At 56.3% G+C, this 12,004-nt stretch overlaps 1 protein-coding gene across 1 annotated transcript; it reads right to left on the bottom strand.

Moving 5' to 3' along the window:
• Positions 1-2,849: 2,849 nt before the first annotated feature.
• Positions 2,850-4,457, bottom strand: LOC117438815 (serine/threonine-protein kinase pim-1-like). The gene is made up of 5 exons (XM_034074196.1): positions 4,386-4,457; positions 4,255-4,305; positions 3,569-3,935; positions 3,186-3,362; positions 2,850-2,944 (listed from the first exon to the last, which is right to left on the bottom strand). The coding sequence occupies exons 1-5, from the start codon at positions 4,455-4,457 to the stop codon at positions 2,850-2,852; spliced, it is 762 nt and encodes a 253-aa protein (XP_033930087.1).
• Between the last annotated feature and the right edge of the window lie 7,547 nt (positions 4,458-12,004).

Raw genomic sequence — 12,004 nt, 5'->3', positions numbered from 1 at the left:
ACTGAGCACGGCACTCATCCCATGGGTGCTGGGGATGCTGTTCTGACTATTCCCCAGCCCTGCCACGGCTGCTGGCTCCTTGCAGGCCTTAGAGTAGCGGCATTGCTGCTTCCCAGAGTTGGAATAGCTGCAGGCCTGAAAACTGGTGGTGGAGCAACTGCAGTGCTTGTGCCTGGGGTTGGATGACCCAAAGTGCTTGTTGATGGGGCTGGAATAGGCACAGTGCCTGTCCTTTGCATTCAAGTGCTTGATGTGTCTATCGTGGTACTTTGAGTATCAGCAGTGCATGTGGCTTGCTTTGGAAAAGCCTCACTGCTCGTGAATGAGGTTGCAGTAGCTGCAGTGCCTGTCTCAGGCATTGGAGTAGCTGCACTGCTGTTGCTGGCACTGCAGTACCTGCTATGCTTGTTGCAGTTGACACACACTGCAGGTATTCCAACCACATCAATCAGCAGTGAGGCTTCTCCAGTGCCAGCCACAAGCACTGTGGCTTCTCACTGCCTGCCAAAGCCCTGTGGCTACAGCAACCCCAGGAACTGGGACAGTGGCTACTACATGGCAATGATAGGCATAAACACTGCAGCTATTCCAGCCACTGCAACAAGCACAGCTGCTGCTGCAGTGCCAGCCACAGCAGTGCAGCTACTTCAATGCCTGAGACAGACACTGCCACTCCTGCAGCCTCATTCACGAGCAGTGAGGCTTTTCCAAAGCAAGCCACATGCAGTGTGGGTACTCAAAGTACCCTGACAGACACATCAGCCACTTGAATGCAAAGGACAGACACTGTGCCTATTCCAGCCCCATCAACAAGCACTTTGGCCAATCCAGCCCCAGGCACAAGCACTGCAGTTGCTCCACCACCAGTTTTCAGGTCTGCAGCTATTCCAACTCTGGGAAGCAGCAATGGCACTACTGTAAGGCCTGCAACGTATGCAGTGGCTACGTCAGCCTCCTCTACAAACAGTGCAGCTTCTCCAACACCAGTGACACACACTGGTGCTTTTCCAGCCCCATTGACAAGCAGTGAGGCTTCTCCATCCAAAGGCCTAAGAACTGTGTTTTGCTGCAACCATGGGGGGGGTCAGCTGGGGGGACAGTTGTGGGTCTGGGAGGTGACTTGGGGGCAGTTGTGGGTTTGGGAGAATCACTTGGGGGGCAATTGTGGGTGTGGGGGGTCTCTTTGGGGGCAGTTGTGTGTCTGTGGAGTTACAGGAGGATGACTTTGGGAAGAGTTGTGGGTCTGGGTGGTCATTGGGGGGTCACTTGTGGGGCAGTTGTGGGTCTGGGGAGTACCCACACTGCACGTGGCTTGCTTTGGAAAAGCCTCACTGCTTGTCAATGAGGTTGCAGTAGCTGCAGTGCCTGTCTCAGGCACTGGAGTAGCCGCACTGCTGTGACTGGCACTGCAGTAGCTGCTATGCTTGTTGCAGTGGCTGGAATAGCTGCAGTGTTTTTGCCTGTCATTGCCACATAGTAGCCACTGCCCCAGTAACTGGGGTTGCAGTAGCCACAGGGCTTGTGGCTCGCATTGGAGAAGCCTCACTGCTGGATGATGTGGTTGGAATACCTGCAGTGTGTGTCATTGGAGTTGTAGCAGCCACAGCACCTGTCCTTGGCATTGGAGTAGCCCGTGTACCTGCTGCCATGGTTGTAGTAGACACAGTTCTTAGGCCTTGGGTTGGAGAAGCCTCAGTGCTTGTTGATGGGGCTGGAGGAGCAGCAGTGTGTGTCACTGGCATTGAAGAGGCTGCAGTGTTTGTGGCTGGCACTGGAGTAGCTGCAGTGTTTGTGGCTGGGGTTGACGTAGCCACTGTATACATAGCAGGCCTTAGAGTAACACCATTGCTCCTTCCTAGAGATGGAGGAGCTTCAGAGCTGAAAACTGGTGGTGGAGCAACTGCAGTGCTTGTGCCTGGGGCTGCATTAACTGCAGGGCATGTTGAATTGGCTTGTAGTAGCCACATTGACTGTCCTTGGCGTTCAAGTGGCCGCTATGTCTGTCTCTGTACTTTTAGTACCTGCAGTACCTGTGGCTTGGGTTTGAGAAGCCTCACTGCTCGTCACTGAGTTTCGAGTAGCCGCACTGCTTTTTTGCCCTTGTTGGAATAGCAGCAGTGCTTGTCTGTGGAGTCGTATCAGCTGTAGTGACAGTCCTTGCCATTGGTGCCTGTTGCCGTGGTTGGTGTCATCGCAGTGGTTGTGGTTGGTGTTGGAGTAGCTGCAGTTCTTGTGGCTGGTGTTGCAGTAGCCGCATTGTCTGTTGCTTTGCTATTAGGTCTTGCCTGCCCTCACTGCAGAGCATGAGAGACTGAATCAGCCTTGCTCAGGGGAAGTGCTAATCAGAACCCACTATACAATCCGTGTGTTACCAGCGTTATCCTCAGACTAGAGCCGAACCTAACCACTGCCTCAGCTACAAGAGCAGAATGAACTCTTAGGAGGTGTCCCTCTGACAACTGCTGCCCTCCAAAGAACCCAGAAACCAATCCCCACAACCCCCCCAATAACTGCAAAAGTCCCCCCAAAACACCCTATCCCCCAATAAACACCCAACCTCACCAAGGTCCCAAAACCGCAAAACACCCAAACCCACCAACTCTCCGCAAAACCCACAAAGTCGCCCCAAGAAACCGACCCCCAAACCCTCCAAGTCTCCAAAAAATCCCCACAGGCCCCAAAAATCCATCCTAACCCTCCAAGAGCCCAAATCCTCGCCAAAATCCCCAACCTCCCAAAACCCCCAAACCCCACAAACCCCACGCTCCCCCCAGAAGGCACCCCGGGCTTACTTGCCCGGCTGCTGGCTCAGGCTGTGAGGGTGGAGTGTGGCTGTCTCCTGGGGCAGTTCATGTTTGCAGCCAAGGGTGGTTGAACACATCCTCCAGGGATGGTCTGGCCCAAGCTTTCATGGACAAGCACCACCTGATGAGCTGCTGGCATTCTGGGGAGCATCCGGGAACCACCACTCAGTTGCAGGAGGCTCCTGCCCACCTTGTGCCACCGTCCGCAGCGCCCAGGCCGGGGTGTGCTCAGAGCTGCACCCAAACCTCCTGCTCCATGATCCGGTTTGGAGGAGAGCAGGATGGCAGGACATGTGCCACCTCCTCCAGCTGACCAAGGGAGATCAGCTGCCACCCTCTAAAACTTGACCTCCCCCTGCTGCCGCCAAGCCGAGTACCTACCAACAGAGATCTGGCGCTTGAAGAAGAGCTGCCCGCTGGTGATGTCCTTGCAGCACCGGAAGGGGAGGACCCCGCACACCATCTCATACAGCAGCACGCCCAGGGACCAGATGGCCGCCGGACGGCCGTGGTAGCAGTGGTAGAGGAACCACTCCGGCGGGTAGTACAAAGGTGTTCCTACAACAGGATACAGGAACAGCTCATCAGGCGGATGCCGCCTGCTCCCGCATCCTCAGCCGCGCATCCCCAGGGATGCAGGGGCTGCACCGGTGGCCCCATGGACGTGGGGAGACACACTCGGTGTGAGCTGCCACTTTGTCACCAGCACGTGACTCTTTTCCCAAACTGCCTGCTACTGGAAGCACCCTGGGCTGTGCGCTCACCGCTAAATTTGGTGTAGACCGTGTCCCTGAGGAGGGTGCTGCAACCAAAGTCAATTAGCTTGACCTTTCCGGTGACCAAGTGGATGATGATGTTCTTGGACTTGATATCCCTGTGCAGGACACCGCGGCTGTGGCAGTGCCGCACGGCCCTCAGCACCTGCAGGAAAATGCCCTGCGCCAGAGACTCGGGCACGAACGTCCGGTGTCTGATTAACTCAAAGAGGTCCTGCGATGGCTCCGGACGCTCCAAAACCAGCACAAATGAGTTGGGCAGCTCAAACCAATGGAGGAGCTGGATGATGGTGCTGCAGTCGGAGCGCACTTTCCTCATCATGGCTATCTCCATGGGAATGAGGGTTCCGCTGCGCTGCAGGGTGACCGTGGCACCGTTAGCGGGGCTGATGCTGGCCCGGGGGTCCTGTGCCTCCCTGCCTGGGATGCTCTGATGCCCCCTGCCCGGCCCCACTGTTCCCAGGTGCCCCCCCGCCCCCCAAGTCCGCAGGGATGCTCTGGTGCAGCCCTAGCAGGCCCAAGGGTACCAGGCACCCTCTGCCCAGGATGCTCCGTGTCCCCCGGTGACTCCACAGCCGCTCCCCTCGCGCTGTCCCGCTTTCCCCCCTCCCGGCGCCACCGCCTCACCCCCACCAGCCCTGCCCCACGCTGTGCCGGTGGCCCCGCGCACTCACCCGCTGGCCCCACGAGGAGATGCGCTCCCGAGCCACTTGTTTGATGGCCACCTGCAAGCCGAGAGCAGCGCTGGGCTGAGCCTCGCCTGGCCCCGCCGCCTCCCCGCCCCGCCGCCGGCCCCGCCCCTTACCGGGGTGTTGTCACCCAGGCGGACCCCCGAGTACACGGAGCCGAAGCCGCCTCTCCCCAGCAGCGGTCCCATTCGGTAGAGCCGCTCGAAGGTCTCCTTGTCATGCCCGACGCGAGAGACGCTGCCGCTGCCGCTGTCGCTGCGCGCGGGGTCCCCGCCGGCCCCCAGCGGCCGCTCCGGGCCGAGCGGAGCCGCATCATTCCCGGCCTTTCCCGGCCGAGGCTCCGCGGCGTGCCGCTCGCCGCCGCTCCCGGGGCGCAGATAGAGCGACGGGTCAATGCGGGTGAGGAGCACCACGGGCACCTTGGCCGAGCGCGCTGCCGGTGCCGGCACCCCCGCAGGGCTCTCGGGGGTCGCGGCTGCCGGGCGGCTGCGGGGCGGGGCATGGGGGCGGGCCGGGGAGCGCCAGGGGGCGGCGCTGCCTCGCCAGACCCAGCGGCGGCGGCTCGCCCAGCGCCGCCACTGCCAGTACCGGGAGAGCCGAGCGGCGCCGCGAGCCCCGGCGGGGGGCACCATCGCGGGGAGCGGCGGAGGGAGGGCTCCGGACCGCCGAGAGCTGCCGCCGCCGCGCCGGGTGCTGCTGCCGCTGCTGCCGATGACAAAGTCGCTGCGGCTCAAAAGCCGCTGCAAAAGTCGCTGCCGAAGTCGCTGCCGCTCCAAAAGCCGCTCCAAAGCCGCTCCAAAGCCGCTCCAAAGCCGCTCCAAAGCCGCTGCTGCCGCTGCCGCCGCAGCCTCGCTCTCAACGGCTCTGTCCACGCGGCCGCAGGAGCCCGTGGAACGGCGGAGCGGGCCCTGCCCAGCCCCGCGGCCGGGCTCGTGCACCCCCCGCCCGGCCGCAGCATCCCCGCGGCCGAGCCTTTGTAAACTGAACCTGAGCCTTGGGACCCTGCGAACGAGGCTTTAATAAAGAAGTGAGACCGGAGGCTTTGGAAAGTCAAAAGGAGGCTTCATTTTACTGCTGATTTTATCCCCTTTTCCCTTTCCACAGAGGTGGATTGAGATGAGATCTCAGGAAGCTCTTCCCTGGGAGGCTGCTGAGGCGCTGGCACCGGGTGCCCAGAGGAGCTGTGGCTGCCCCATCCCTGGCAGTGTTCGGGGCCAGGTTGGACACAGGGGCTTGGAGCAGCTGCTCCAGTGGAAGGGGTCCCTGCCGGGGCAGGGGTTGGAGCTGGAGGAGCTTTAAGGTCCCTTCACCGCAGCCCACCCGGTGCCTCTGGGATCCCATGAGGGGCGGCTGCTCCGTGAGGAAAGGCCCCGGCCCGCGCTGCCCCTCACGGGGGTCCCGCTGCACCCCCCGTTCCCTCTGACGAGTGCGGCTGCTCCTGCGCATGTGCCGGAGCCCGGACTACAGCTCCCAGCTGAGGAGCGGGGCTGGGGATGCTGCAGAGCTGAGGAGCGGGGCTGGGGGTGCTGAGAGCTGAGGAGCGGGGCTTGGGGTGCTGAGAGCTGAGGAGCGGGGCTGGGGATGCTGCAGAGCTGAGGAGCGGGGCTGGGAGTGCTGAGAGCTGAGGAGCGGGGCTGGGGGTGCTGAGAGCTGAGGAGCGGGGCTGGGGGTGCTGAGAGCTGAGGAGCGGGGCTGGGGGTGCTGAGAGCTGAGGAGCGGGGCTGGGGGGTGCTGAGAGCTGAGGAGCGGGGCTGGGGGTGCTGCAGAGCTGAGGAGCGGGGCTGGGGGTGCTGCAGAGCTCAGGAGCGGGGCTGGGGATACTGAGAGCTGAGGAGCGGGGCTGGGGGTGCTGCAGAGCTGAGGAGCGGGGCTGGGGGTGCTGCAGAGCTGAGGAGCGGGGCTGGGGGTGCTGCAGAGCTCAGGAGCGGGGCTGGGGATACTGAGAGCTGAGGAGCGGGGCTGGGGGTGCTGCAGAGCTCAGGAGCAGGGCTGGGGGTGCTGCAGAGCTGAGGAGCGGGGCTGGGGGTCTGCGGCCCCCCGAGGCTCTGGGCAGTGGGGCTGCGAGTTCCCTGTCAGTATGGGGGGCTGGGAACCCAGGCCATGGGGGGCTGGGGGCTGTGCGCGTCCCGCTCCTTTCCGTGCCCGCCCCGGGCACACGGCCCTGGGGATGGAGCGGGGCTGTTGTGGGGGCTCTGGGGCTGTTTCCCCCCGGGGGGGAGGTGCTGCTGGGGCAGGCGGTTCCCGGCAGCCAGGAGGGGGCAGAGGTGCCGGTGACTGAGTCAGGTTGTGGCTCCTGGAGTGGGATGGGGAGGAGGGCCGGAAGGATGAGAAACCCGAGGGTGGAGATAAGAGTTTAATAAACCGAAGCACAAGGTACTGGTGATAGTGATGATAATGATAAGGGAAATAACAAGGAGAGAGAAAACAAAAAGGGAAAAAGAATAAAACCAATAAACACAAGTGATGCTCAACAGAATTGCTCTGCATCTGCTGACTGATCCCCAGCCCGACCCGAGCAGTCATCCTTCCTTCCAGATACAACTAAAACGTCAGTGTGTTGTCAGTATCTCCCTCCGGTGTATGTAAAAGTTCTGATTGGGCTGGGCCAGCCCTGTTGACAGATCCTCTGGTGTTGACCAACCAGGTGGCCTTTGCTATGTATATCCCAGTGTTTGAAAGTCCCAGCACCCACTGCTCTCAGTGTGATTTTCAGCAGCCCATTGTACCACTGGGTTTTCCAGAGGCTGGTTCATGGTAGGGATGTGATATACCCACTCAATGCCATGCTCTGTGCCAGGTGTCTATAAGGTTGTTCTGGAAATGAGTCCCATTGTCGGACTCAGTTCTCTCTGGGGTGCTGTGTCGCTGCAAGATTTGCTTCTCAAGGCCCAGGATAGTGTTCTGGGCAGTGGTGTGGGGCATGTTTACAGCCATGCTGTGGTTGCTTCCACCATGGTAAGCACATGGCACTTGCTCTGGCGGGTTGGTGGGAGTGTGATACAGTCAGTGTGCCAGGCCTCCCTGTCTTTGTACTTCAGCCATCGTCTGATGTTCCTCAGTGGCCCAACTCTTGGGTAAATGAGCATCTCCACGGTGTACCTTCACCACCAGGTTCTGCATCTGGGCAGTGATGTCTTGCCACAGTGCAGCAGCCCAGATGGGTTTCTCTCCGTGCTGCCAGTTGCTCTGCTTCCATTACTGCAACCACCCCTCGAGGGCATTTGCCACCATCTATGAGGAAGGAGAGATAAAGCACTGGAGATTTCCTCATTCATTATATGGTGGGGCTTTTTTCAGCATCTGTTCTCTGGTGACATTCCAAAACGGGTGCCTTCTGGCCAATCCACAGTCACTTCCAAGATTCCTGGACAGCTGGGACTTCTATTTGAGCTCCTTGTGTCATCAGTGCAATGCCCTTACTTACTCCATGTAGCATCAGTTGTATGATGTATAGGCTTTCCCTTTGAACATGAAGGCAGCACGGGCAAGTGGGGTGCCAAGAGGAGCTGTGCTTCAGTGCCCATCACTTCTGAAGCAGCTCGAAGCCCTTCAGAGGCTGCCAGGATCTCTTTTTCAGGGGATATAACCAGCCTTGGACCCTGTGTATCCCTGACTCCAACAGCCGAGGGGTCGACCTGGAGTCTCTGCTGGAGCTTTCTGCCAGAGGCTCCAGGTAAGCCCATTCTCCCCAGTGCAGTGCAGAGCACATTTCACACCTTGCCCAGTCCAGACTGGCCCAAGGGCATGACCTATCTCCTGTTTAATTTGTTCAGAGGCTGTTGTTGCTCAGGGCCCCATCTGCAATTGTTCTTCCTTGGGTCACTTGCTAGAGTTTACAATCAGACTGTAATGTGGGTTGTGCACGGGCCCTGTGGGGCTCCTGAAGGGTGAGTGGGTCCTGCTGAGCACTCCTGGGCTCTCCAGTCTGCATCAGCTCATGGATGGCAATAGGGGAGTCTCGGTCAGAGCCATCTTGCCACCGGTGCAGTGCTGTGGTAGTGATTGGCACTTGTTCTTCTACCTTCAGCACCCCAGCACAGAAAGATCCTGTGAGAGACCAGGCAAGGCAGAGCTGCTGCAGTTCCTCTGTCTCTAAGACAGCTCTACCAACAGCTCCTCAGTCACCTTTGGGCAGAGCCTGTCACAGGTGTTGGAGTAGCCTCAGTGCCTGTTGCTGCCATTGAAATAGCTGTGCCACCTCTTGCTGAGGTAGCAGTTGCGGTGCCTGTTGTAGGGGTTGGAGTGGCTGCAGTGCCACATATCTTTTATTTGTATATGTGTGTCTGTATATTTCTGTGTGCCCTGTAATGTGATGAGGTGGTGGATTTTTGCTGGAAGCTTCAGCCCAGCCCTGGATCTAGGGCTTTTCTTTAGGGTATCTTAGACCTGTCTGTGAAGGAGAAGGGGTATTGCAGCCCAGCAGAAATAATGGCAGAATCCCAGCCCCTCCAGCATGTCTGTGAAACCCTCCCACTGTCCCACACAGCATTAGTCAGTGTCTCCTGCAGGGCTGGTCCAGGGACATCTGAATCAATAGGCAGGAGCAGGACTGCAGCAGAAGTAGCATGAGCGCCTGGCAGAGTTGGACTAGGACTAGTAATTGGTAGTGAGGGTGCTAGTGTTTGGTCCAAGTGTGTGGTACGTGACTGTTTGTATGGTGTGAGAACCCTGTGTAAAACCACATTTGGGGTTCTCCAGTGTGTCTGGGATACTCCACTATCAGGACAGTAGAATCTCCATGAGGGTTTCATACAACCCTAAGATAATACTGCACAAGAATTGGGAAAAAAGAAACCAAAACAAAGAAACCCCAACAAAACCAAACCACAAAACCTAAACACCAAATGTAAGTCAATGAAGAAATAATCCAAGCTTTTGTGCATTCTTTATAAAACAATCTGAACTCATTTGAGGTTGTCTGTTAAGAAGGAGGAAAAGAACTGTTAGAGCTGAACCCAGTGCAGTGATTGGGAGAAAACTCCAGGCACAAACTTGCTAACACAGTTTTCAAGCTGACAAGCAGGTATTCTTCATTGCTGCACCGGCAGACACGGGGGAGAGCTCCTCCTGCCGTTGTGTCCCCCTGTTGCTCCACAGGCCATCCTTATGTAGTCCCTGGGCATACATACATAGTCATGAGGCTACGTGTGGATTATGTTGTTTTCCAGAACGTTCCCTGCATGCGTACAAAAATGTGGTGGTCTCTGAGGGTATTTACTTCTTCCAACAATCTTCATCACTTCTGGCAAAAGTTCTAATCCAGGTCCTGGAAGGATACCTGTCGGTAACAGTAAAATTGGGTATTACAGCACCTAAGGTGCCTGCCCCCTTCCAGCTGGGGGGGTAGAGTCTTATAAGCATTTTCTCCACATAACCAATACCATCCTTTCCCTTTAGGAATGGGCCACCACTGAACCAGGTTACCATCTACATTAATAGTGTGGTTGCAATTTGAATGGTGACCTACATCTGTGGCATTTGAACAAGCATGATCTCCTGCCCTGGTTCCTGGTGTAATACATCTTTGTGCACAGGTGTGATATTTATTACCTGGATTAGGATTAACTATTCCAAATGTTAACCTTTCGTTTGAATACAAATTGCTAGTGTTCACCCACAGATTTGTCCATGAAACAGTGTTAGGAATTGGAAACTCCAGTTCATGGGAGTTCCAGGCGTTCTCCTGATTTAGGCACCTGTGCACACACCCAACAGCCACTACGATTAAAACTTCAGTACCATTTTGCATTAATTTCAGGTATAAATTCTGGTCCCAAGCTTGTGCACCAGTTATCATACGAGTCCAAATTATGACCGACGCAAGTTCATACGTAAGGGTCCTGAAGGTTCCATCTGCCACATCTCTGGTTCTGGTGCTTTCTTTATTCTTGAATACTGTATCCGAGCAGGTTGTTCCTTTATCTTCCCTGCTGTAAAGGTGGTCAGTGATATCTGGTACGTTCCGCTCCACTTCTGCTGTAGAGGATCTCCTGAAAAATCCTTAACATAAACCCAGTCTGCAGATCTGAAAGGGTGAATGGGATAATCCAAACCTCTTGCTCTTGTCCCTGCTACTCTCTTATTTATCTCCTCCAATTGTTTTCCCAGATGGATCAAAAACTCACAGAGATAGCTCTCTCTGACTTCCTGAAGACTTTCTGCCTTAAACTGGGACTGTTATGGTCTTCCATATAAAATTTCAAATGGGCTAACCTCTTCTTTCGACCGAGGTTTAGTTTGAATTCTTAATAGATCCAGTGGTCACCTTGGTACCAATAGAATTTCATTTCCTGACATTTTCCTAATCTGTTGTTTGATCAGAATGTTCATCTTTTCTACGTGCTCACTGGCCCGAGGCCTGTATGGAGCATGTTACTTGCCAATCAACTTCCCCTGATCCCGGAGGGATGGGAAGGAGAATGGAAAGAGTGTAACTCCCAGGGGCTGAGGTAAGTCAAGTAACTAAGGTATAACACAAACCCACTGCTGCTACCACAATAATAATAATGATAGGGGAAATAACAAGGGAAGAGAATACAGCTGCTCGTGAGGAATCAGTGTTTACAGATATGTAAAGGGTGGGTGTCAGAATGATGGTTTTTTTTTCAGTGATATGCAGTGATAGGACAAGGGGCAATGGGTGTAAACTGGAGCATAGGAGGTTCCATGTGAACGTCAGGAAGAACTCCTTTTACTGTGAGAGTGACAGAGCACTGGAACAGGTTGCCCAGGGGGGTTGTGGAGTCTCCTCCACTGGAGATATTCAAGGCCCACCTGGACAAGTTCCTGTGTGATGTACTCCAGGTTACCCTGCTCTTGCAGGGGGTTGGACTAAGATGATCTTTTGAGGTCCCTTCCAACCCTTGGGATTTCTGTGGAAAATGAAGATCTGCCCCTCTGCTCCCAGTGCCCAAAGGGGATGTGCTGGCAGTCAGCACGGAGGTCTCGATCCCATCAGAGCTGTAGGGTCTGACAGTACCTGCATGGCAGAGAGCAGAGGCTCTCGTAAGGGAATGCACTGGCTGCCCTGTTTAAAAATCAAAGCCCTGGCTTGGGTTCCAGCCCAGGAGAGCCTCTGCACAGCTGTTGTTTGACAAAACTCACAGTGTTTTTGGCCAAAGACTTTCAGGTACAAATGCAGTCAAAAAAAGGCAATCCAGTGGTCCATTCTGAGCAGAGCAGCGATTGCTTTGGGGTTTTTGCTTTGAGTTCAGACAGTTGTGGCTGTGGCATGGTTGTAATGGGCAGTGAAGGCACCTGCTCGGGGCAGGTTAAAGGCACATTCATCTTTGCTTTTATTTCTTGGTGCCTGCTTCAGTTTGGAAGCTCGTTGCACAGCAGGGCTTGTGCCTGCAGCCTGCCCAGCACCTCTGAGCACAGCGTGCGTGCTGCAGGGAGCTGCCCCAGCTGCCTGTCAGCAGCAAGAGATGGGCCTGTCCCTCCAGTGCTTCCCAAGTGATAGATAACCCAAGCTGCTCCTTTCACAGCTTCTGAAGAGCCTGTGGGGCTTCGTAGGTGGCTGGGGTTGTGGCCGGTGCTCCTGTGGGCTCAGGTTGAAAGGCAGGTCACGGGTGGGCTTGTCCCCTCCCTGTGTCTCCTGGTCTGATCTTTCTCTCCCTTGCTTCAAACCACAGACCCAGGTGCCGGTGTTTGAAGGTGCCTGCAGGAGAAGTAGTAGTAGCCCTGCTGTGGGATGACCAGCTTGCTGCAAAGGCAGGAGCCCAGGAGCCCAGTC

Source organism: Melopsittacus undulatus, unplaced genomic scaffold, assembly GCF_012275295.1.
Source record: "Melopsittacus undulatus isolate bMelUnd1 unplaced genomic scaffold, bMelUnd1.mat.Z mat_scaffold_642_arrow_ctg1, whole genome shotgun sequence".
Classification (NCBI taxonomy): domain Eukaryota; kingdom Metazoa; phylum Chordata; class Aves; order Psittaciformes; family Psittaculidae; genus Melopsittacus; species Melopsittacus undulatus.
The sequence above is the reverse complement of the archived record's forward strand: the minus strand, read 5'-3'. Positions and strand labels throughout refer to the sequence as shown.